This window comes from Dryobates pubescens, chromosome 15 (assembly GCF_014839835.1).
Source record: "Dryobates pubescens isolate bDryPub1 chromosome 15, bDryPub1.pri, whole genome shotgun sequence".
Lineage (NCBI taxonomy): Eukaryota > Metazoa > Chordata > Aves > Piciformes > Picidae > Dryobates > Dryobates pubescens.
In genome coordinates, this window is record NC_071626.1 from 16,209,919 (window position 1) to 16,235,455 (window position 25,537).

The following is a 25,537-nucleotide window of genomic DNA, read 5'->3' on the forward strand; positions in this document are numbered from 1 at the left end:
CAGCCTCACTTGCAACTCCCACCCATATCTCCTTCCTTAGGTCCCAGGAATACCACATAAGCACACATCTGAAGCTCCATGTTTATGTCCGCATTTGGCCTTGTTTCTTAGACGATGCCAAGCCTATGCTGTAGCCTCATCTCAAATCAGCTCTCTGGTCTCATCCCATCTCCTTTTGCTCAACAAATTTCTTGGAATAGACCTTAGGCCTGGTTCACCCCTTTACTGTATTTGGGGCTGACATTGCCAGCCACTGTTACTGTCCGTGTGCAGATCTTTAGGGCTGTGCCTCACTGGTGAGAACACTGACTGGACTGGGATCACTCTGGCTCTCAGTTTTGCATCAGGAAGGGCCCCTATAGGCACTAAAACTGCAAAAGAAATCTAAATAAATGCTAAGGAAGCTGGCTGATGTCATCATGAGGCTACACTCCATTGCCTTTGAAAGGTTATGGTGACCCAGGGAAGCCTCTGAGGACTGGAATAAAGCAAATGTCACTCATCTTTGAAGTGGAAGATTTGGGGAACTACATGGTGGTCGGTCATGCTTCAGTCCTTGGGAAGGTGATGGAGTAAGTCCTCCTGGAAGTTGTTTTCAAACTCACTGATAGGACTTCCCCATTTTGCAGGAAAAAAAAGTATTTGATTATTGACTTGATAAAAACTCAAATCTATTCAAATTACTGCAGTATTTTCTCCCAAATTTACAGCAGCAATTGTTTAAAACTGTGGTTTCCAAATTCACACCTTGCTTTCCATGCAAACAGAAGATAGTGCTACAGTATCTCAACACACCGAGGCTTTTAATGGCAGCAATGGGAGTAGAGAAACATATCAGACAAGCAATAAGGGGGAGAGCTAATAAATGGTCCCAACACTAAGGAAATACATGATAGTCAAGTGAATCAAATGCAAAAGCTGAAGACCATGCACAAGGAGAAATACTGTGCTCTAGTCCAAGAGGCAAAAAAAAAAAAGCACACTTAAAACAATTGCACGAACCGGACCATTAAGTGCGTAAAGTGGATGGTTTAGTTTCACAAGGCAACTGCTGACTGCATGCCTGGATTACATTTTCCCATCACTCCAGAGGCATCCTCAGCCTCATCAACCAAGCCAAAAGGGAGAAGAAACAACAGCAGGAGAAAATGAATTTGAAACATAGGTTGAATCACAGAATTGTCTCGGTTGGAAGAGACCTCTAAGATCATCAAGTCCAACCTTCAACCTAAGACCACCACAGTTATTAAACCATGTCCTGAAGTGCCATGTCTACACATTTCTTGAACAGCTCCAAGGACAGTGACAGAATCTTGAAGTTGATATTTTTGACATTAGCCATGTCCGTGCAAAGTCTGCACTGTTGGAAGTGATCACTTAACAATGGAAAAAGCAGGAGCTCTCACATTCTCCTCAGATTCATAGTTTGACTAACTTTCCCATCTTGAATGAGTATCTTAAGGGCAGTGAAGTGTAGCTGCTCACAACAAATGACAAGAAACCCTGAAAGCCACTTCTTGATGCATTTAATTTCTCTCGCAGTGTTCTAAGAACTAAGGTATTACAAAGTGTGAGGGACGCTTAGTTACAGGACAAACAGGACTCCAGTTGGATCAGGTAAAAATGGGGTACAAAATATTAGGAAAAGTAATAACAAAAAATACAAATGATCTTATTATGCAGTCACATATCAACTGCAAATCCAAATTCTGAAACCCCTGAAAAGCAGTCCCAGGAAAAGTTCATGATTGCTCTTTCAAAAGAAGGGCATTCCAGTTCTAGGAGACTAAAAATGGAGAAACTTCCCATGCCAACTCTCTGCTTGGCCTTTGTTGCCTGAAAAGTAAACTGCATCCTTCATGCATGCACAGAGGTGACCTGGGTAACACCACCCTCTTAGGACTTGTCACTGGGAGGTTTCTTCTTAGCTTCCACATCCTTCTTAAAATCTTCAAGCTTCTTTGCAATGTTAGGAATCTTTAAAGACAAAACCAAAAACAACACACCACACAAATTAAGAAAACATCCAGAGCTACATAAGCCTCAGCAAGAAACACAACAGCATTCTTTGAAGTTTAAACTGGTTTCTAGAAGGTGCTTGCTTCCAGGGTCTGTTACCTTGCACAGAGTTTATCCTCCAGTATCAAGCAAATGGCAGACAAAAGTACCTCACATAAGGCTTCAGGAAATATTTTAGATAGTTAAGACTGTAAGTCAGCCAGTGGTGATGGGAACAGAAGGAAGAATAAAAAGAGAAATTTTTAGGGAATTTAGTAACACCAGCCTCACTTCCTCACTGAAAGGGGACAAACTGCCAAGAATAAGCTGATTCAAACACTGATGCACAGACTTTAATAATTACATTTGCAGGGAAAATCAGATTGCATAGTACTGGTCACGAACAACATGAAAAGAGATGTTCAAGAGCAGCAAGTATGTTCAAGAAACTCAGAAAGAAATACTTCTCCTGGTCCACCTTGTGGGAGCCAAAATTCCCCAATGAGGAATTCTGGTGCACTGCAAATTGCCAACCTTTTGCAGTTTCACACTTGAATAAGAATTCTATTTACTGCTTGTGAGATTCAAAACTTCAGTTTTCTCTTGCAAATAAAAGCATTTTGATAAAGTAACTGAAAAAACCCCATCAACTTTAATGGGCAAAAGACAGATTACTTCATAACACTAGCTAAAATTGGGAATTAACATTGGGTTTTCCAAGCCAACAGATTAAAACGAAAGTAAAGCAAAGTTCCCACTGGTAGTTGTGAAAAAAACTGAGCTATTACTTCATACGTAACCCTGGCCACAGAGCAGATGTTACCCCAAACAGATTGCGGTGCTCTCATTGTATGGTTTGAGGCTGACAACCTCAGGTAATATCAGGTAACATCATAAATGCCTATCTTACTTTCCCTTTTGAAGTTAAGCTCTGTTTGAGCAAATAAAATTAAGAGACTAGCCTGTAACATGACTGACATTTAAACTAAGCCAAGAGAACTGCTGTCAGTAGAACTCTCCATTTAACTGAGCACACGTGCTTACAGCTGCAGAATTAGGATCTCATTATGACAATTTTAACTTAGATATCATCTAAAACAAATGACCTTTAATACCAGCAATAAAATTATTACATTCATCCTGCAAGTCAGTGTTACATTCCCAGGGAACCATTCCCTGGAAATCAAAAGCACAAGTCCCCCTCTTGTGGCAACATTTTGTTAGTGCTGCCAGAAAAGAACTATACCATGCTTACAATACATGCTGGTATGCTCAAATATGTCCTTATGACTTTAATAGACTGTAAAAATATTATTGGAAAGAAAAAACAGCCTTTTGTTAGTACTGAAGTGACTGGACAGGAAGCATCACACAAGCAGGGAGCAAAGAGCGAGAATCCTGCAAGCAAGAAAACTTCAATACCAAAGATTAAGAGGAAAGCAAAACAAATGTCAACAAGAATCTGAGCTTCAATAGATTTCTCTGCCCCCTGCAAGTAGGCTAATACAAACTGTGTAAGATGTTAAACTGACAAACTCCTCTAGCCTGTAACCAGCTACGTGGCACTGTTCTTGCAAGAGATTCTGCTGACTACAGAAATTAAAAGCTTGTCAGGAAGACTTAGCTCCAAATATTTCACTATTACAGTGAAAAATCTGTTTACTGTGATAACTGAGGAGAGTTCATTTTCCTTCTTTTCTCATAGTGAGAAAAGAAGGAAAGAGACTGCAAGATGATAAACTGAAGTAGGAGTGGGTGCTGAATTTTGGAAAAAAATAATGGCAAAAGCTATTTTCATTATTGGTACAGAAGACAAATTTCAGATGCTCCGAAAGATTTTTAAATAACAGAGTCAGGAATCCAGTATTTTACTGCCAGTACAATCCATGAGCAGCTGCTAAACCTTTTCTATTTCTCTTGTGTCTATGGAGATGCCTGCTTACCATACCTCCGCTCTAGGGTAGCCAGCACCAGTTAAGGCTCTAAGCATTGCTCCATCACAAAGATGATGTCAATGAAGTAGATGTTTTGGTTCCATTTTTATTCAAGTTCATGTATAATAAAAGATCTGAATTTTGTTTAAATTAAATAAAACAAACCATCAAAATAAAGACTAATTCACTTCTGAGGGAAAACAACTCAAGAGTACAAGGATACTCACATCATAGTTCTGAGCCACATACATCCCAACCACATTGCCAAGAGTAAAACCAAGCTGAAAAGGAAGAAAAGGAGAAAAGAACAGCATATTGATTAAAACAAAAGGAACATTGCAAATCAGATCACAGTTAAAAGTTTCAATCTCTACTTCACTTCTCACCTTTCTTACAGAAAGGTGTCATTTTACCCATCTTTCTCATCAGGAAAACTACACCATAATTTCCAAAATACAACACAGTTGTGTCTTCAATACACATCTTCAAGACTATTTGGATCAGACTGTGATCGTCTTTGTAAAGTCTTCTGTGCACTTTCCAGATCCGTTGACCCCAAGAGATTAGTTTTCAGCCAAATTAACTCTGAACTAGGGGCTCCTGCAAGGCAGGAAAGCATTGCTGGTTGGAAGTAGGGAATAATTTCCCATGACAGCTGTGCAAATTTGTAGTTGCTGAAGGGTGTCTAAGAAAATACACCCTGGAAGAAGAGTGAGAACACAACAGAAGCACACATCTGGCCCAGACAGTTCCCTATCTGAGGAACAATACTTCTGGAGTGAACAAAATACTTCTTTTCAAAGACAGGTGATAAGATTTTCATTCAGCAAGCTCCCAAGATCCTAGATCTTATTTTTATTGTTACACTTTGTAATAATATATCCCATAAGATGAAACTATTTTGGAAGGGGATGCTACTAATAGCCTGTTTTACTCAGTGTCAGTAGACAACTCCATATGACAGCTGAGGTCAGTTGTGTTATGGTCACTGCTGGAAAAATAAGTCTAATTTAAGAAAAATAAAACCACTGTCCACAATAACAACTTTGCAATCACAGACTGCACCTATTTTCCATGCCCAAAGCAGGACACAGCACAGCTCATCTTTTCAGTGATTCAGACTCCATAAGCACCACCAGGGAAAAGCTAGCTATAAAGAAGTAAAATTGGCTGAGAATTGCCAAATGAATGAAGTAACTATGAAGTTACTTCAGTATCTTCTCAAATGGAATTGTAGAATGGTTTGGGTTGGAAGGGACCTTAAAGATCATCTAGTTCAAACACCCTTGTCATGGGCAGGGACACCTCCTACCAGACCAGGTTGCTCAAGGTCATATCCAACATGGCTTTGAATGCTTAATGGGGCAGAGCCACCACAACTTCTCTGAACAACCTATTCCAGTGCCTCACCACCCTGATGGTGAAGAATTTCTTCATGTCTAATCTAAATCTAGATTCTCCCAGCCTGAAGCCATTAACCCCATCCTCTCACTATATGTCTTTGTAAAAAGTCCCTCTCCAGCTATCTCGTAGGCCCCCTTCAAATACTGGAAGGTAGTTACAAGGTGTCTCCAGAGCTTTCTCTTCTCCAGGATGAACAACCCAAACTCTCTCAGTCCATCCTCACAGAAGAGGTGCTCCACCTCTCTGATCATCTTTGTGGCCCTCTTCTGGACCCACTCAAACAGGTCTATGTCCTCCTTCTGCTGGAGACTCCAGATATGGACACAGTACTCCAGGTGGGGTCTCATGAGAACAGAGTAGAAGGAAAAAATCACCTCCACTGGCCTGCTGGACACACTTCTTTTGATGCAGCCCAGGACACAGTTGGTCCTCTGGACTCTATAGCAAGGAGGTTGAAGTAGATGATCTCCAGGGTCCCTTCCAATCTAAGCCGTTCTATGATTCTATGATCATTATAGCAACAGAGAATTTCTTGTACCTTTAGCAGTGCCTGAGAAGTCAGTTGAAAACACAAACCAGAACTGTTTATTATCAGTTTTCTAGGCTTTCACCCTAGAATGTTTCCAAAGATTGGGCAACTATCATATTCTGCTGTGTGATAAACCTTATTCAGTAGATAGTACTGAGACCTGTATTCCCTTTCAGTGTACTCCTTCACTGAAAAGTCTAGCATGGCATTCAAGAGCAGTCCACCCAAACACATTCACTTTCATAGTTGACAATTCAAGCAGAGGGGAAAAAACCAAAAGCACACCACTATTTAGACTTCAATACTGTAGAAAACAAAATACATAGCAAATTCAAATATGCATGTTAACTAAGGACAACAGGACTGATGAGAGTTAAGGGCTTCCTAATTCTACCCAGCATTTCAAGCTGTGTTTTAAACAAATGTTTATTTAAGCTTAACTCTAGACAGCAAAAGGCTTGTGAGATTATCCCTTTATCTCCCTAACACAGCCCTAACAAGGGGCAGCAAAACTCAAACACCCAATCTACACCCAGAGGGACAAAACCCAGAATTAGTGCATCTTGGTTTTTTTTTTTTCCCTCTAAATTTCAGGTGCTAATCTGGAAGTCATAATTACCAAGAGGTTTTTTATCTAGCAACAACAAAAAAATACAATTTCAGCAGGCAGTAGAGTGGATAAACACAGAAACTTTGAGAGTGGCTAAGCCTAATTACCTACACTGAGTGTTTCTATCAGAGCAGAAAGAGACTGGGAACAGCTACTGAAATGAGCGGTGCTTTGATAGTGGTTATTACAAAGCTGGAATTAGAAATCAACCTTATTTATTCATTTCATGAAAACACACTAGACTCTACCAATTTATTGCAGGCAATCTCTTCTTCCTCTGTATCAATACTCAGTATGCAATTGCTATTAGCCAGCTAAATCAATTTTTCCCCAACAAATGTTGAAAGACTATCACTTACTGGGGTATATATGAACACAACTAAAACCCTAGAGTATCCATCATATCACTAGAATGAAAAACAGGCTGTTTCCATGCTTTGCTACAACAGACATCAGCATCTTTTTGGTCTGGTAATTTATTTTCATACCTAGTAGTAAAAATGCCAGCATCAATCAAGCATTTAAAGAAGAGTGGCCACACATCTAATTTCAGACACCCAGAAGAATTTAAGGAAACATACAGAAAAGCAGAAATTAGCGTTAAGACGAAAAAGAAGTACAAAATCGTGCAGTCTATTTAATTCTGCTATTCCCAAAAATATTTAATGAAAGGCAGTAATAAAACATGGTATCTTGCCTTAATGTCTCTGTATAAAACCCCATGTCTTGTGCGATAGTTGTTAAGGGTGCATAAAATGGCAAGCACTGAAAACCCTCGCTCTTGGGAACGGAGGGAGGTGCATATGCCCGTAGAAGAAATTTGAGCATCACCGTGAGCAAGCAAAATCTGCTGAACCTCCCAGGCAAACTATGAGCACGACTTGTACAGAAAAACAAGACACGAACTTCATTCTCAGAGTTGCTTTTAAGGCACTGTTTCGAGGGAGGCGGCACAAACCCGGCCGTGCACGGGTTTGAAAACCAGAGCAAGGCGACTCAAAGAGCCAGGGTGAGTTTGCAGAAGCCGGAGAAGAGAAACCGCCCGAAGCCGCACGCACAAGGATGCTGCTCTGCCAGAACTGGAAAACTGGGGGCAGTTGACCCGCTGCAGCCACGGCCCTCACGGCCGTGCTCCCTCACGGCCACAGGAGCAAGTCACACTACAGGCCAGGCGCACCCGAGGCGCATAGCGGCAAGCGCAGGCTGAAAAGAGAAGTCGCCACCAACTCCTCCGGCCGGGGAACGCAGCAGGGGGAGACCGTCCACCCGAAGGGCCTCCCAAGTGCAGGGTGGTGCGAAAAGCGACCCCCACACCACAACCCTCCCTTCCTCTCCGAGAAGACCCAGGCCCTGCCGCCGCCGTCACCCCGGCCCGCCTCGCTCCGCCCCGCCCGCCGCGAAATGGCGCTGCCACCGCCCCGCGGAGCCTTACCAAGAACTGCAGCATGGCGCCCGCTTGCCTGCTTCTTTGCCTCAGTCCCTGCCGGCCAGCTGGGGAAGTCAAACTGGCGGCGGCAGCTTCTCTTCCGGGTGCTGGCCCGCCCTCACCACCGCCGCCGCCACTGGGAGGGCTGCGCCCGGCGCCGCCCGCCCGCGATGCCTTGGGTGGCTCCGCGGCCTGGGGGCGGCCAAGCCTGGATCTTGCCGCAGCGCTGGGAGGACAACGCTTGCGGAGGCTGGTTCCTGCGAATTTGCGCCGCTCTTTAACAGCGGCAAGAACGAGCCGGTCGGGTGGAGCCAAACTCTTTATAGGTGTGCATGATGGAAGGATGAGGACAAGATGAAATGAGATAACTGGGCTGGATTTAAGGACAGACCTTTGTTACTGCAGGCAGGCAGCGCAGTAACCTTTGGAGGTTTTGAAGACCTAGCTGTGTTACACTCAGAGCAAGGGATTCTGAGCTCAGAGCTGACCCTGGCCCGGGTAGGAGAATGGACTAGGAACTTCCTTGGGTCCTCTCCCACCTGAATCATCCTGTTCTTTTGCAAGGACATTCAAATAAACTGTACTACTTTTTTTTTTTTTTTCTTTTTTTTTTTTCCTTTCCCCTTCTGTTTTTATGAGCATGATTAGAAAAATGAGGAGTTGTTGTCCTTCGTTTAGGTTCTTTTAACGGGTACTCTGAATTAATTGAGACTTGGACAGTAATGTTTCAAAGGTACCTCCTGCTGAAAGTCATTGAGAGGTTGGAAACTTTATTGCAGTGTATTAGAATAGAATAGAATAAACCAGGTTGGAAGAGACCTTCGAGATCATCATGTCCAACCTACCATCCAACACCACCCAATCAACTAAACCATGCAACCAAGCATCCTGTCAAGCCTTGCCCTGAACACCCCCAGTGACAGCGACCCCACCACCTCCTCAGGCAGCCCACTCCAATGGGCAATCACTCTCTCTGTGTAAAACTTCCTCCTAACCTCCAGCCTAAACCTCCCCTGACGCAGCCTGAGACTGTGTCCTTTTTTTCTCTTTTCCACATACTATTTCAAACAACACAAAAAGAAGCAAACAACAAAAAAAACCACACAAACACCAGCCCCCCAACCAAGGAAAAAACCCCAAACCAAAAACAAACCCAAACAAAACGTGCTATTATGAAACTACTAGACAACTCTACTTTAAAACCAAGATAACTCAAACTAAGCCTCCTTTCCCAGAAAGGTCAAATGCTCCATCTAACAGAAACATGTAGCTTCCTGCCATTCTAGGACAGATACTTTGGCAAGGTAAAGAGGTATCTTCTACTCATTTTAGGAAACAAAGCATAGAAGGATTCCAAGTAACTTCTTTTTTTTTGATCCTGGTGATACTGTAGCAATGTGGCCTGCTTTTAATTTGCTTTGCTTTTATCATTCCCTGCTTGTCCTACCAGAGGATGACATACAAGTCATATTCCTTCTCAGACCAGAGGCTCAGTCTGTCTGGATCTTCTTTAAGTTAGCTCTTGCACCTTCTTTTGTAGCTAACAATTGTAGCCATACAGATTGGTGGAGGATAAGGATGGGATAAGGAGCAGCAGCCCAAGAGGGAGTGCATTGAGCTTGTGTGATACTGAGCTGACTGCAACTGGTTGACTACTCCAGAAAAACCTGGGCTCACTGAGACTGACAAATTATTTACAGCATCTTTGCTTTAGCTCATTCCACCTTGCCATCACATACATTTTAGAAAATGGAGTCTTTTGTGTGGAAGCAACAGATCTGAATCCAAAAGTGTGAGTATCTGCAAGTGTAAAGAAGAATGTGAAAGTCATGGAGTGCCAGCGAGATCCCAGGAGCTACTGCATGCATTCAGTCAAAAACAAAACTGAAATGCTGAGTATCGAGTACAGTGATTTCTTCAGTCACTTGCAAATGAAACATAGAGATAGTGTGATAATTTGGAAGAATATGTATGTGTTGTAAAAGCCCCAGTGATACCCATGCATGCAATAAATAACATCTTTGAAAACAGATTGTCTCTTATAATCAAGAGTCTTAAAGAGTAAGCTACTTCAGATGAGTAAGGTTGGAAAACTACTTTCTAACAAGTAAGGTATAATTTAAAATGCATTTGTTGGTGGCAGAGACTTTCTTAATATTATCTGCCTTCACCAAGTGCTCTACAAGTACAATCAAGCCCATCAGGTATGCAGAAATCTTGTTTGTCAGGTGCAACTGGCTTTTTCCTGCTATTCTCAATTGCTAAATCATGCTTGAAAATTCATTAATGGTGATTCAGTATTGGTTTTAACATGCATGTGCAGGTATATAAATAACCCCTTCCCTTAAAGGACATTATTTTATTTACTGTTTTTTTACAATAAGTATGATATTATATAAACATATCAGGATAAGACAGTTTTATGTATTAGGCCCACTAGAAAAAGAGGAGTGTTGTGCTATTATCTTATGAAGACTTCTTCTACCAAAGAAGAGCTTATACTTTTATTTATATCCACATAAATCCATGGGCCTGGACAGAATACAGTCATTAAGAGAAGTGACTGACATTATTGCAGGGCCACTGTCTATAATATTTGAAATGCCATGGAGATCAGAGAATATCCCTGATGACTGAAAGAAGGAAAATGTCACACATCTACAAGAAGGCCCCAGAAACTACAGACCCATTAGTCTTTCTTCAGTCCTCAAGTAAGTAATGGAATAAATTTTCCTATAAACTATTACAAACCAAATGAAGTAGGTGACTGGGAAAAGCCAGCTCAGATTTGCCAAACACAAATCATGCCTGACAAACCTGATCACTTCCTACAAAAAAATAACATTTTCTGTCAGCATGGGGAGAGCAGTGGACATTGTCTACCTGGACTTAAGCAAAGCATTTGATATGGCTTCCCACAGCCTTCTCCTGGACAAACTGGCAAGATATGGACTGGATGGCTGATCTGTGAGACAGATAAGAAACTGTCTCACAGGCTTCACTCAGAGGGTGGTGATAATTGTTTTTGTAGGAAAGGCTAAAAGAGTTTAGTCCTTTCTCCCTAGAGAAAGAAGTCTCAGGGTATTCCAGCAGTTAACAGGCAACTACAAAGAGGATGGAGTTTCCCTCTTCACATGGAGACACATGAAAAAGACAAGGGAAAATAGGTAGGAATTGCACCAGGAGAGATTTAATATCTATATGAGAATTTTTTTTTTTTACATTCAGATCAATGGGAAAACCTTCCCAAGAATGTGGCAGAGTCCCCATTGCATCATTCAAGATGCAGTTCAACATGGTACTAGATAATTTCATTTAGGCTCCTTCTGCCACAAAATACTGGACCAAATAATATTTTGAGGTCACTTCCAACCTTGGATGTTCTATGACCCTGTGATACTAAGAGTGATTTGTGTCCCATACATATAACTCATCCACATGAAGGCCCAGGAACCTACTTTCTTCACAAACTTTGGACCCAGTGAGCAGTCAGTAAATGTGCTATTGTCTGATCTGAAAGCAGCAACAATAAAAGGTTTGCTCTAAATACTTGTGTTGAAAGTGCTGGAGAGTCAATTTGGATAAAGCAGTAGCATTGATGACTTAGAATAGAATAGAATAGAATTAACCAGGTTGGAAAAGACCTTCAAGATCATCAAGTCCAACCTATCATCCAAGACTACCTAATCAACTAAACCAGGGCACCAAGCACCCCATCCAGTCTCTTCTTAAACAGCTCCAGTGATGGTGACTCCACATCCTCCCTGGGCAGCCCATTCCAATGGCCAATCTCTCTTTCTGTGAAGAACTTCTTCCTAACATTCAGACTAAACTTCCCCTGGCACAGCTTGAGAAAGTGTCCTCATGTTCTGTTGGTGGTTGCCTGGGAGAAGAGACCAACCCCCACCTGGCTACAACCTCCCTTCAGGTTGTTGTAGACAGCAACAAAGCGTCCTCTGAGCTTCCTCTTCTCCACGCTAAGCAACCCCAGCTCCCTCAGCCTCTCCTCATAGGGCTTGTGCTCCAAACCCTTCACCAGCTTTGTTGCCCTTCTCTGGGCATGTTCCAGCAAGTCAACATCTTTGCTAAACTCAGGGGCCCAGAACTGGACACAGGACTCAAGGTGTGGCCTAACCAGTGCTGAGCACAGGGGCAAAATGACTTCCCTGCTCTTGCTGGCCATGATGAGGATGTTAGCAAGGCAGCCTTAGTAATGAGGTTATAGTATTTTAGCATTCTAACTGATATCATGAGAGAAAATTGAAAAATGTTGGCCATAGAAGCCCTTTTTTAGATCTGTAAATTAAGTCACACAATATAAACGCTGATCCAAAAAAAGGTAGTATTCTTGTACCTTTACAGTAGCTAATACACAGCTATGAATGAAAGCCCTTAGGAGGCATAAATTTAAGTTTCCTTTTAATACCATTCCTCATTTCCAACATATAGCTGAAAAGGGGAGTGAAAAATCACATTTTCTTGAGTGAGAAATTCTGTAAAATAAACACCAGAGGGAGCCAGAATACCATGGATTAAACTTTCTGTTTACATTTTATTATCTTTAATACTTAGATTTTATTTTCAGTTCTGCCCATTTCCTTTTTGTTTGCCTTAGTGAAATATCTTTCATATAATCTGTGATGTGGTTGAACAGTTTCTGAGGACATATAAATATGCAGGATTTTTTTGTCGTGCTCTGGGGACATGCACCATTTTAATACAGAACAGATACAGAGTGTATTATACACATAATATGAAATAAGAAATCAGAATTGCAGGGCACCAACTTATCAAAAACCATTTTAGAACTTACCACCTTTAAATATACCAAACACAATTGCCCACATGAAAAAAACAACAAACACTAAATAGCCTTTCAGTTTGGATTTCTTCAAATCTTTTCTGGTGGAGGTGCAGTTCACTGTTAATTTTAACCTGTTGAAAATGTCCTTTTCAAAGTATCTTCCACTCTCTCCTCTTAGACATTGTATCCCAAAGATCCTCTGGAGTTCTCTGATCACTTGGCTACTATATTTCTCACAGAACAACAGCAAGCATCACTGACTCGCCACTGACACCACAAAACACAGACAATTGGCCTAGTTAAAACAAACCAAAAAAAAAATAAATAAAGTGTCAGTCCATCTACTTTATAAAAATTAGGGGCTTGGGGACAAGGAAGATGGTATTTAGATAAAATATGTTAAATTTTCCTTGTAATGTGTGTGAAAGTATTAAAAACCTCCCTTCTGTTAGGCTCGTACATGAGTCTGTCCAACTCCATGTTAACCATTTGTCAAGGATAGAGAAAGCAGCTTAGCTCTTCTTATCAGCCTTCAGCTAACTGCATGTTTGCTCTTCCTTGCTGTCCTAGTGGCAAGGGGATGTCACCAGAGCCACAGCTGGAACAGAGTGAACTCCAGAGCTCTCCCCTGCCCTACAAGTTCTCTTTTCCTGAAAATGGGAAATGTTAGGACATGAGGAGCTTATGAGACAGAAAAGGTAACCTACAGAAGATCTTGGAACAGTGGAGTTGAAGAGTAACATGACTCACAAGTTAGAGTTGAGGTGTCTGTCACAGTCCTGGGGTGACATAACAATGAAGGAGCCTGGTCTGGCTTCACTGAAAATCATTTCTGCATTTTCCAACAAAATAAGAATTTGGTCCTTATTCTTGTGGTGTGGTCTGATTTTGGGTGCCCTAATTCAATATATGAAGCTAAAAATCTGGACTTGCTCCTCTTTAGAGTAACCCCACATATTGCTTGACACAGAGAGAAACTCAGAGGGGCTTGAGAAATAACTTGAAAACCCAAAATAACCAGGTGAATTTTTCTTTATGTGCCAAATGACAATAATTATTAGATGTTCCTAAAACAAGCCAACTTTGTGAAATTAAAGAAAGACTTTGAATAAAACTAAAAATAACTTAGCTGTGCTTTTCTTTTTTTTCACTTGTGGATACAAGAAAATGCATTTCTTGACCATTTCAGCCATTCATTCCACCCACTCACTGCAACTTGAAAGGACATCTGCAAGCTGTGTCTATGAATTTATCTCATACCTTGGAATTGCATTGCCTAGTGATGTACAGAGCCTGCAGATAGTTCTAAATTGCATGCTTTATGTCTGACTACAAACCTCAGTGGCTCTGGTTTCCCCCATGTAAATGGCTCCACTTTCTTCTTTTCACTCCATTCCTTCAATACATATATATGTATAGACAACTTATATTTAAACTTGAACTGATATAGCTTTCACCTGTTTCACCAAAAGGTTAGCGAGGACAGTGGAGCAGTTGACCGAAGAGGCTATGCCATCTCCATCCTTAGACATACTCAAGACTGAATTGCAAAAAGCCCTAAGCAAAACTGAATTGCAAAGACTGAATTACAAAAAGCCCTGGCCTAAGCTCAGATCTGCTACTTGAAGACTAGAGATCTTTTAAGGTCACTTTTCCACTTGAGTTATCATAACCTATCCACTTATCTTATCCTAACCTACTCTGTTTTCTGCTTATATTCAATCATTAGTTTCTTCTTCCTTTTGATGAAGGAAAACAGATTTTTCAGTTTTACCAAGCCTTTCATTGAAAATCATGAAATGACCATCTACCTTGCCAGGCAAAGTACAAACCTGTCCAGTAAAAGTCCAGTGTATAAAGAAAAACCTCAAACCCAAAAGACTGATAATTTTGTATTTAGGCAGGGTAATGAAGTATCTTGAATGCAAGTGAGTCACAGTTTTAAGTTTTTACCCTGAAGCTACAAGATCCAGAAATGTTCTCTAAGCAACCCCTTCAGCTGAGATGTTCCCATGTTCACATGCCCCTGGGACAAGGAATTCAATAACACTGAAGGTTGAGTCAAGCAAGAAATGATTGAGCAGTGATACCTTTCAGCTCTCCCTTTTGGGCTATGTACTGACAAGGGCAGCAGTATGAGAAGGCCCTCTGTGGTTTACAGAGAGGCATAGCTGCAAAAAGTGCTAAGAGATGTGTAATGAATTCCTCTCTGTGCCAGACCTGCAGAGGGCATGAGTGCCAGTTGTGGATGTTTAGATGGCATTTTCAAGCTGTAGCTGTGCATGCAGCTGTAGGAGCTCCTAGTTCAGCTCCTCACTTTCTCGTTTAGAGACAATTGTCACAATCACATCAGATGTGAGACACTAGGAGAATAGCCTTATCACTCATAGGATGACAGCAATCACCAGCACACCAATTGTCTGAAATTGCTTTTCAGAGCAGCACTTTTTAAGAATTTGAGTCCCATCAAATGTGCAGAAAAATGAACAAAGATGTTATTTATAGCTAAGCTTGCTTGCTGCTGTTAGGGCCCTGAGTGCAGCAGCAGGCACTGCAGCCTCTACTGCCACCCCTGGGTTGTGAGAAAGAGCTAGGAGAAACCTCAGTGGGGGCCTCTGTGACTTGGATTTGAGGGTACATGGGCACTACAGTCCTCAGTTCTGTCCAAAGCAAGGCTGCAGCTGTCTTGGCTACTGTCACATCCTGGCTGTGTGGTCAGACAGATCTATGTTCCCCTAGAGCCTGCTGGACCACAGCCCTTAGTGCCTCGCAACATGCCCACACCCACTGTGCAGCCTACCCTGCTGCTCCTGGAGCACTAATTTATTCTAACTAGCTAGAGTGCAATTCCTTATTCCTATGAGAAAAAATTAAGGAATGATCTTGCCTGAGGAACCTTTGTGAAAGAAAAGTCAGTGCCTTCAGAGCAGCTATAAAAAAGAAGATAGATGTGATATCATTAAAAGACTATAATTAGAATGTGTCTGGAAGAACACCTGGGTAATAACTTGAGATTTAAGTATAGCTACATCTTCTGGGTGTGAATGGGGAGAGTGTTTATAGCACTGGATGAGTACTGCTTTGTCCAGTGAATACTCCTTGGTGTGATGTTCTTTGTCACAGATGGCTTTCTATCACAAAAGCAAACTCAAAAAAAGGCTTTGGAGGGGAAGTCGAGAATTCATCTTTCTCTTTAGTGCAGAAGAGCTGCATGTTATTATGGCAATGCTGAATGATGTGGCAATTTGGCATAAATCTGATAGGACTGGAAAGGACATTTCTTGTCCTCTCTCCTGTGGGATAGTTGAAAACCAGGTCCTACTTGAAAAAACAGCCTTTCCCCTGCTTACATTAGCTCTTCACATGGTTGAAAGGTTATTTCTGCCAGAAAGAAGCAGGCATCTGTAACAGGAACATGTCCTATGCAAGCACATACCATCTTTTGAGTGATGACAGGGGTTTATTGGTATTGCCATTGTTCCTGATGTTCTTAAACATGCTTTCTGCTGCTAAAGTGTTGGTGGCTACCATAAAACATCAGAGTGATATTAGCTGGGAGCTGTTGATAGGTAAGCCTTCTTTCACACGTGTTCAAGAGTCCTCCAAAGCTTCTAAAATGAAGGTTATAATGTCATCTATAAGTAAAATCCATATAAATGAAGCATCATATTGGAACTTCAGAGTGATGATCAGTAGATGGTGCTCTTTTCCTGAGAAAGAATGGAAGAAATGTTTTTTAAAATATAAAAAATACTATCAAACTCTATTAGGTAATAGTTATTAAAAATTAAGTTCCAAGCAAGTTTTCACTATACTTAATAACAGACAGAGAGTCACTGTTGTAAATGAGCCACTTTAATAACATTGGTTGAATAGTCTAATTATGGTGTTGCACTTTACCAAGCAGCTCTTCAAAAAGAATGAGATTATCTGTTCAGATTTTAATTAGCTCTCCCCTCTGTACCATAAGGTTGTTTGTTCTGCTTGTTATGTACCCAGAAAACCAACACCCCCCCCCCCCAAATAAATGGCAAATGTATGGTGTCCCTACTAAGAGTTTCTGAGACAGAATTTCTTATTAAATTAATCTGAATAAATATAGAGATCAGCTGTAGGCCAGTATATTTTACCAGCTGTTCCCCTACACTGGGAATGTCAAAATGAAGAGGGGTTTGTTTTTTAAAGTGCTGTCAAAGTAAATAAAAAAACCCTTGTCTTGGAAAGACTTTCAAGATTGCCCTGGGAGTGCACTGGGCATTTGGGGCAAATTTATAAAGAGAATAATGTTATGCCTTGTCCTCTGAAAGGTTACTGAAATAACTAAGATGATCTAGCTGACCCTCGCTTCTCTGTGGCAAGTGTTTCAAGAAACAGCAAGGCAAACTCAGGCATTCATAACCAGATATTAGTCACATTGTCATATATTTACCCTATGAAAACAACACACCATGTTTGAGTGTCATGTGAGATTTATATAATTTCATGCATCTTTTAGATGGTGTAGAATCTAAATATAGCATGCTCTGATGAGTCTGAGTGGGAAGCATTTTCTTTACCAAGGAAGCATTTTAAATATTTATTTTTTTTTACTCCAGTTAAAGCACTGATGTTGATATTTGACTTATGAATGGGAGAGGGATGAATATATTCAGGGGTTAATTGCTATGAGTATTTGATTCTGCCTTATTGTGGGAGGCTATACAAAAGTGTCTTAAGAGGTTTGTGACATTTTGTTTTACAGTGCATGCTGGTTCTTGCAAGTCCTTATGATAATGTTCCTGACCTCTGCAAACTACAGTAGGCCAGAACTAGCACAAATTTTCTGAACAGGGTATTCTTTTTTATCATAGAAGACAAATAATAGTGAAATGTGAGTGCTTCAACTTCACCTGAAACACTCTGTAAGGGTCATGGTCTTCAACAATTCATATAGTGAGATACGCTTTAGTCTGATTCTGCACAGCAATTCTTACGTATCAGTGCTTAGAACACAAGTGGGCATTCTGGCCAGGATTTTTGCTGATTTTGTACTGTTTGTTTCAGAAGATCATGATAGGTCCTGTTGTTTTCTAGGCAGGGGTCCCTTCAGAATTCTGTTTGCAAATGCTTTTTTTGCTGTTTTATTCCATGGAAGCAAAAGTTGTTCTTCAGATACAAACATCTGTGCTTCTCAAGAAGTGCCTTAATATATTGCTCATAGTTGCAAGTTCTTTTCCTATTAATTCATGTCTTGTTTCTTCTGTTTTAGAGTGAATATTAATAAACAATGTGATAGTTAATAAGCATGAGGATAGACTTGAATAACAGGTATCAAATGCATGCTCCTGTTGCCTTAGTAACAATTCATTCCCCACTGAGGATTTGACTTAAACCAACAGCCAATGTAAATTTAACCCTCAACTATTCAGCTACTTTTCTATTATAGTAAATGAAAACATTTCCTATAGCAAAGTAGTTAGCAAAAAAACCAACAAACCAAACATAAAATTATTTTCCCTTTCTGTCCCTTATTGACACCAGATAGACATTTGCACATATAACCCATTTAGGAATTATGTTGGGATTAACAATGGTGGCTACAAATACATGTCTTCAATTTTTTAGACTCTTTCTTCAGTGTAACCTTCAGTGTAGAAGACGAGAAAGCAAAAAGCAAAGACAGTCTTCATGTTACTGAGACAAAGCAACTCATGGATCTGCGCCAGGGGAGGTTCAGGCTGGATGTTAGAAAAAAGTTCTATACAGAAAGAGTGATTGCACATTGGAATGGGCTGCCTGGGGAGGTGGTGGAGTCGCCATCACTGGAGGTTTTTAGGAGAAGACTTGACGGGGTGCTTGGTGCCGTGGGTTAGTTGCTTGGGCGGTGTTGGATTGGTTGATGGGTTGGACGCAATGATCTTGAAGGTCTCTTCCAACCTGGTTTATTCTATGTATTCTATGTATATGTATTCTCCTTTTTGACATTTCCATACAGTGACTGTGGAACCAGGAACACTTTCCTGTTTATGCAGTAGCCTCTCCTCTCATTCTTCTCTCAGATAGATTTACAGGGGAAGAAAATCCCAGCATGTAAAACCAAAACTGGGCATGCCAGGTCTGGGATATGGAGAGATCAGGTTCCTGAGACTGCAGTAAACACCACAGAGCACACCAGCCTCTCAGTGCAGGCCCAGCCTAAGACAACTTAATGGTCCCTCTGCCCTCTCTCCTTACACAGGGTGCCCAGGCAATTATCCTTGCAGTCTATTCCAAAAGCTATTTCTAATTATTATGTTTCCCATCTGCTGAAGCATGAAGTGAATTAAGTCAAAGCTCAAAGTAATAAACAAAGAAAGAACCAAAGTGTTAACCTACAGCTGGAGCTGTTTCTGTACTTTAGGAATTTTTCATAGTACACTGTAAGGCGTATCTTAAAGATATAAAGGGAGAAAGGGAATTAAACTGCTCTCCCTTCATGTCATCTTGAACTAGAATCTAAAAGGCCTGCTATCAGATGAGCTCTACAGAAGTCAAATTTAGACTACAGGTTTGTGCTGGCATTGCTCAGGGGTATGAGGAGGTGTGATCCCTGAGCAACAGATCTATGCTAACAGAGAAACCCTGATAAGAAGCAATTATAGATAGAAAAGCCACACTTTTAATGTCACAGCTTGCATTGTATAAAGAGCATCTGCTGGAGCTGTATTACGAGTCATAGGAATTTGCATTAGTACATCCCAGAGTCAGTGAAGCCTCAATAGACACTGTCCTCTTATTTAAATTTTACCAGATTCATATCTTTTTATCCTGTCAGAATCTTGTTTTGATGTTCCAAAAGTTTAGTTTTCCTTCTGTCTGAAACACACAGAAGAGCACAGCTGCATCATGCTTCATAGCCCTGCTAAGGCAGTTTGTGTGCAGAAACATATAAAACAAATTCATTTTGAATGGTCCATTGAGTTGATGGCCTGGACCCCAGGCAGGAATACTTAAACAGTCTCCAGAGAGCCTTGAGACTTCTTTATAGGGTGAAGAGTGCCTGCTGAGAAAAACCAGTATGTAAACATGAAATGAAAACTTACATGACCACGAAGGAGCAAAATTGTACAAAGGGAAGAAGTACAGTTTCTGTGTACTGCATAATTAATATGCAGGCAGCATATTATCTATGATATGAATGCCTCAGGACAAACTAAATGATTTTCAGCCTCAAATAAAAAGGCCCATAGAAACAGCAGAAAAAGGAGTTAACTATGTGTGAATATCTTATTTGGAGAGATTATTTTGTTGCTCTTGTTCATAAATTATATTTGAATTTCATTGCAATTAGACATTTTTCTCCTATCATTATCTTCAATCCCTCAGGCCAATGATCCCAGACAGTTTTCTCTGTCTCCTTTACAACCCTTTCCTTTACTCCTTGGCACAGGTTAAAACTTAAAGCTCAGAAGCCCTGAGAAGAGCCTTTGCTGCAAAACTGAGGCTACAGATTAGGCAAAATAAGAACATTATTCTCTAGTATTTGAATATGTTTCTTCAAAGGAAGACAGTAAACTAGACATAATAATCAAGGTGCTGTTGCAATGCTTTCTTTACACAGGTGACAGTAATACTATGATGCTCTTCTCTTTGTGGTCCTTCATTTCTTTCTTCAAGCAGACCCATGAAATATTGTACTGAAAGTGGAGGCAGAAAAATACATTCTGAGGAACCCACATGGTTGCAGTCATGAGCTCTGCAGTCTAATAAAACTCTTCAACACATGCTTAAGTCTAAGGCATGAACTCAAGAGCTCATTGTGGTCAGGGGTCTCTTTCCAGTAGCCTTTGAGTTTACAAAGAGAGAAGCAGCAAGATTTGAATGTTTGGCTTTAGAAGCAGGGCTCTTGTGTCGTGGAAGTATCATGGATCAAGGTGCTGAAAGACTGTCAACATCTTGTATAATCAGGGACAGCTTAAGTAACAAGGATGCTGAAGGGATGCTACTCATCTGCAACCTGTGTTTTCACCTTCTTCTTTGCAGTAGTGACACCATCCATTTGATCCTGCAGTGACCTGGTTCAAAATTTAAACCAGGCAAAACCAAATGAGGCTTTTCTTCCAGGGCTAGTTGTCACTTGGTTTCAATCCCTGAACCATTTGGTTTTGTTTCCTGAACCAGTTCATAGGATCAGAAAGGCATGAGCATGCAGCCAGCCATGCCACACTAGAATGGCTTAAAACTATTGTAGAACTGCACTGTTAGATATAGTTGATCTCACCCTCGGAAAAACTAATCTATATCCTATTTGTTTGACTCTCTAGTAAAATAATGGGGTAGAAGGAGTGCAAAACCTACAAAATCTGCCTGATGAGTTCCTGCATGCCTCAGCTCCACAACCTGGTTTATTCTATGTATTCTATGTATTCTATTCTAACTGATTAGTGGTTATTAAAAGCCCTTCGTTTCTAGAAAAATTTAAATATTGAAAGGAAGGTCCATTTCATGCATGTGTTCTCATCTCACTTTGCATTTCATATCTTGCAACAAGAAGAAGTTATGCTGTTATTAGTTTCTTAGTAGCAGAATTTCAAAATGGTTTTATGTCTACAGACTGCACATCTGTTGGCTGTCAGGTATTACTCAGATTCCTTTTTGCTTTGAGAGAGTTCTATAGCAACATTTAAAAAAGATACCAAATAACTGTCCTGCAATAAGGCTTTTGATGAGCATGAAAATTATTAGGTCAGACAGGCAGATAGCTGTTCAGGGCCTGCTGGAGTAGGAGTGTGAAAAGCAATGGGTGAATAGGCTCTTAGATCCAAAGGGAGAGTGTCTCTCTTCTCTTTTCCCTCCTTTGTATTTCTGAGCCTCAGAGGAAGAAACACTAACAGCATGAAAGTTAGCAATATTGGAAATGTTCTGGAGACACCAATGCTGAAGGGTACAAATGCAGCCGACACGAATGCACTGAAAACTCCTGTTATTAATCCCCAAGTTCTTTTAGGCAATGTAACCTTCCTGTGTGCTCTGTGTGAGTGCTGTGACCTGATAAGCCTTCTAAATTGTAACACAATGCCAGTGGAATAAAAGATAAGTGCAGCGAACAGCAGCATGCTACTAGGAGGTAAACACAGTGACAGTGACACAGGCTTTTCTTTTGAAATCAAGCTCTTGGCTATTGTTTTAACTAACTCATACCAGTGAGAAATAGCTATAAACAATTTCCAGTCCATTAACACAAACTATTTTTTGTCAACAGATGTCAATACACTTCATGGGAAAGTCAGTATGATTGGCATCATTTTGCAAACGGGGAAACTGAGGCATGGAGAAGTAACAGAATTTTAGTCAAGGTCACTGATCTCTCTGACAGCACCAGAGTGAATACAATCCAGGTATCTGGAGACTGAATCTAACATTTTCAGACACACTATCTTATGTAAAGTATGTGTGTATTTGTACCTATAGATGCACACACATATATGCACAAATACATATACTATTCTAGAACTATTTGGAAATATAATTCCATAGTATTAACCACCTTGCCAGGAAGACACTGAGCACAACTTATCAGAAGGTTCAGAATAATCTTATATCTAATCACTTTCATCTTTGTAATCGATTAAAAGACACCTCTCTCTTGTGCCTTCCATCTCTTCTTTTTTTTTTTTTTTCAAGAGACTCTACTGATCTGACATTTATTGATCTGAACTTGTCTTCCAAATTACCAATTAGTTTATATGCTCCTAAATGGCTTTAACTGGGTTTCTGCCAGGATTCTGGATGAATCCTAAATAGGCTTCTTTTGATAAATGACTGTGCAACTTGTATAGCTCTTATAATAATAATTGATTCCTGCTCATCATGTGTTTGCAAAATACTTTAGCATAGTAAAACACAACACCAGCCTGGGGTACAGTGGCTACTTTTGTAAATGCTGTAACTTATCCTTTCAGTGAACTCATTTAAGCCAACTGAAGTTAGCCTGCCTAAAATTGTCCCAAGGGAACAATGAGATTTTTTTTGTTCTTTCAAATGTGTAATTCCATTGTCACAGACCCTGAAAATTAAAGTCATATTGGCTATTATAAAGAAATAATAACTTAGTAAGTATCAAGTGCAAGACACTGAGTTACTTTTTACCTTTGAGATGATCACGACTGTTCCAGTCATACAGGAACACAGGAATATATTCAAGAATAAAATAGTCGGTGGGGAGGTAATGAGAATGATACAATCATAGAATCTTTTTGTTGGAAAAGACCTTTAAGATCACTGGGTCCAACCATCAGTGTAACAACACCATGCCATGTCTACATGTTTTTGGAACACCTTCAGGGACTGTGACTTCACCACCTCCTTGGGCAGCCTATTTCAACGCCTCACCACTCTTTTAGTAAAGAAGCTTCCCTACTATTCAATCTAAACCTCCTGTGATGCAATTTGATGTCATTTCCTTTTATTCTATGACTTGATGCCAGGGAGAAGAGACCAACACCCACCTCACTACAATCTCTTTTCAAGTGGTTACAGAGAGCAGTAAGATCTCCCCTCAACTTCCTTTTCTCCAGACCAAACAATTTCAGTCCTTCAGTCATTCCTCATAGGACTTGTTCTCTGGACCCTTCACCAGCTTTGTTGCCCTTCTCTGCACATGCTTCAGCAACTTGATGTCTCTCCTATAGTGAGGGGCCCAAAACTGAGCACAACATTAGAGGTGTGGCTTCACCAGTGCTGAAAACAGGGGCATGATCACTTCCCTGCTCTTGCTGGTCACATTATTCCTCATACAGGCCAGGATGCTGTTGACCTTCTTGGCCACCTGAGCACACTGCTGGCTCGTGTGTAGCCAGCTGTCAACCAGCACCCCCAGGTCCTTTTCTGATGGGTAGCTTTCCAACCACTCTCCACCAGGCCTGTAGCGTTTCGTGGAGTTGTGACCCAAGAGCAGGACCCAGCACTTGACCTTGTTAAACCTCATACAATTGACCTTAGCCCATTGATTCAGCCTGTCCAGATCACAGAATCAGAGAATTGCAGTATATATGTGGTTGGGAGAGACTTCAAAGATCATCCAGTCCAACCTTCAACCCCATACTGCAAGGTCAACACCAGACCATGCCCCTAATCACCAGGTCCATGAGCCACTTGAACTCTTCCAGGGATAGTGACTCCACCACTGCTCTGAGCAGACCATTCCGATATTTGATAACCCTTCTTCAGTGAAGAAGAATTTCCTAATATCTAGCCTAAACCTGCCCTAGAACTGATTGTTAACTATTTCCTCTAGTCCTGTTGTTTGTTATCAAGGAGAAGAGGCTGGCTCCCTCCTCACTCCAACCTCCCTTTGGTATTTGTAGAGAGCAATAAGAACCTTATGCAGAGCTTCCCTACCTTCAAACAGATTAATGCTCCCACCCAGTTTAGTGTCCCTAAGCAGCAACTAAATGTCTCTATTCAGCCAGGCCAGCCTTCTTCCCCACCAACTCATCTTTTGGCACATAGGGACAACCTGTTCCTGCAACTTCAAGACTTTCTTCTTGAAGAATATTCAGCCTTCCTGTACTCCTTGGCCCTTCAAGGCTGCCTCCCAAGGGACTCTGTCAACTGATATCTGAAACAGGCCAAAGTCTGCCTGGAAGTCCGAGGGACCAGCTGTTTTGTGCCAGCACTGTAAACTTGCTTATTAATTGAGAGAGTAACAAATCAGATTTGTTTTGTGTTATTTTTCCTTTGTTACTTGTCAGGTACTTAATTTGTTGTGATGCTGTTGCAATCCTCTGTTATTTTGAGAGACAGAACTGATTAAAAATTTGCTAGAAGTTCTTCCAGTTCAAATCACTTTGTTATCCACTTTGTTTGCATAGTTGTTTATGATTTCATTAGAAATGGAAGTAATGGTTCAGTACTACTGTGAGAGTCTGTTGCAGTGTGAGTTCTCAGAATGCTTTTTCTTCCTGAGGAGATCACTCTTAATCTTCAAGGGACTTTTCTAGATGGCATGTTACAAAAAGATGGACTGAAATTAAATGCTCAGTGGATAAATTTGATCCTATCATCTACCGGGGATACTGCAAAGTCATACCATCAGAAACTCTCATTTGTAAAGCTACCATTGGGCTGTCAGAGGCAGACTGAGGACTTCCAGTCACATAAAGTCTTTAAGCTCCTGGCAGTGGAGGTGTTGAATGTGACATTCTTTCTTTTGCAGCAGATGACAAAGTGAGTCTGGGGCAGGGTATGGATACAGACCTGGCAGTAAGAGGCTGAGCCTACTTGAAGCCACTCAATTTGCCCTCTTTGGCAGCCTGTTTTGTTAAGGGATCTGCTATATTCTGACTCAGTTCATTGCAGTTTTCCTGTCTGTGCTCTCGAGACACAACCAACCTCTTCCTTTCTATTCAGAAATGGTAACTTAGGCACACACTTGTCTGAATGGCTGCAATCTATCTCAATGGCTTTATTACCAGTGGACAGCATGAAAGAGTTTGCATATGTGTGACAAGTTTTTAATTCAGAAAACCCAGGAGAAAAGTACTAGCTCCAGAAAGAGAGATATGTGTATAGTGCCAGAAACTTAAATGGACAAAAATTTCCTTTCCCATCCATGCTGTCTTAGAATCTGATTAATAGCCTCTTCATTTTTCATTTCTCATTGCAACATATTGTATTGTTGCTCCCTGGCATCTACTTTTGGTTGACTCCAAAGCAGAAGGCAGACATGAAAAACTTGTTAACTGTAAGTGAAATTCTTCTCTTATTAGGAGAGCAGCAAGGTAGTCAAGAAAGCACTCCAGTAGCTAAAGCACCAAGGAACAAAAATATTCTACTTTTTCAAGCAAAGAGGAAGAGCTGCACTTCTGAGAAC

General features: G+C 40.9%; 1 protein-coding gene across 1 annotated transcript; it reads right to left on the minus strand.

The window, feature by feature from the left end:
- Nucleotides 1-8,070, minus strand: STMP1 (short transmembrane mitochondrial protein 1). Its single transcript, XM_054167830.1, has 3 exons — nt 7,908-8,070; nt 4,160-4,213; nt 1-1,977 (listed from the first exon to the last, which is right to left on the minus strand). The coding sequence occupies exons 1-3, from the start codon at nt 7,920-7,922 to the stop codon at nt 1,897-1,899; spliced, it is 150 nt and encodes a 49-aa protein (XP_054023805.1). The 5' UTR covers nt 7,923-8,070; the 3' UTR covers nt 1-1,896.
- Nucleotides 8,071-25,537: the final 17,467 nt, after the last annotated feature.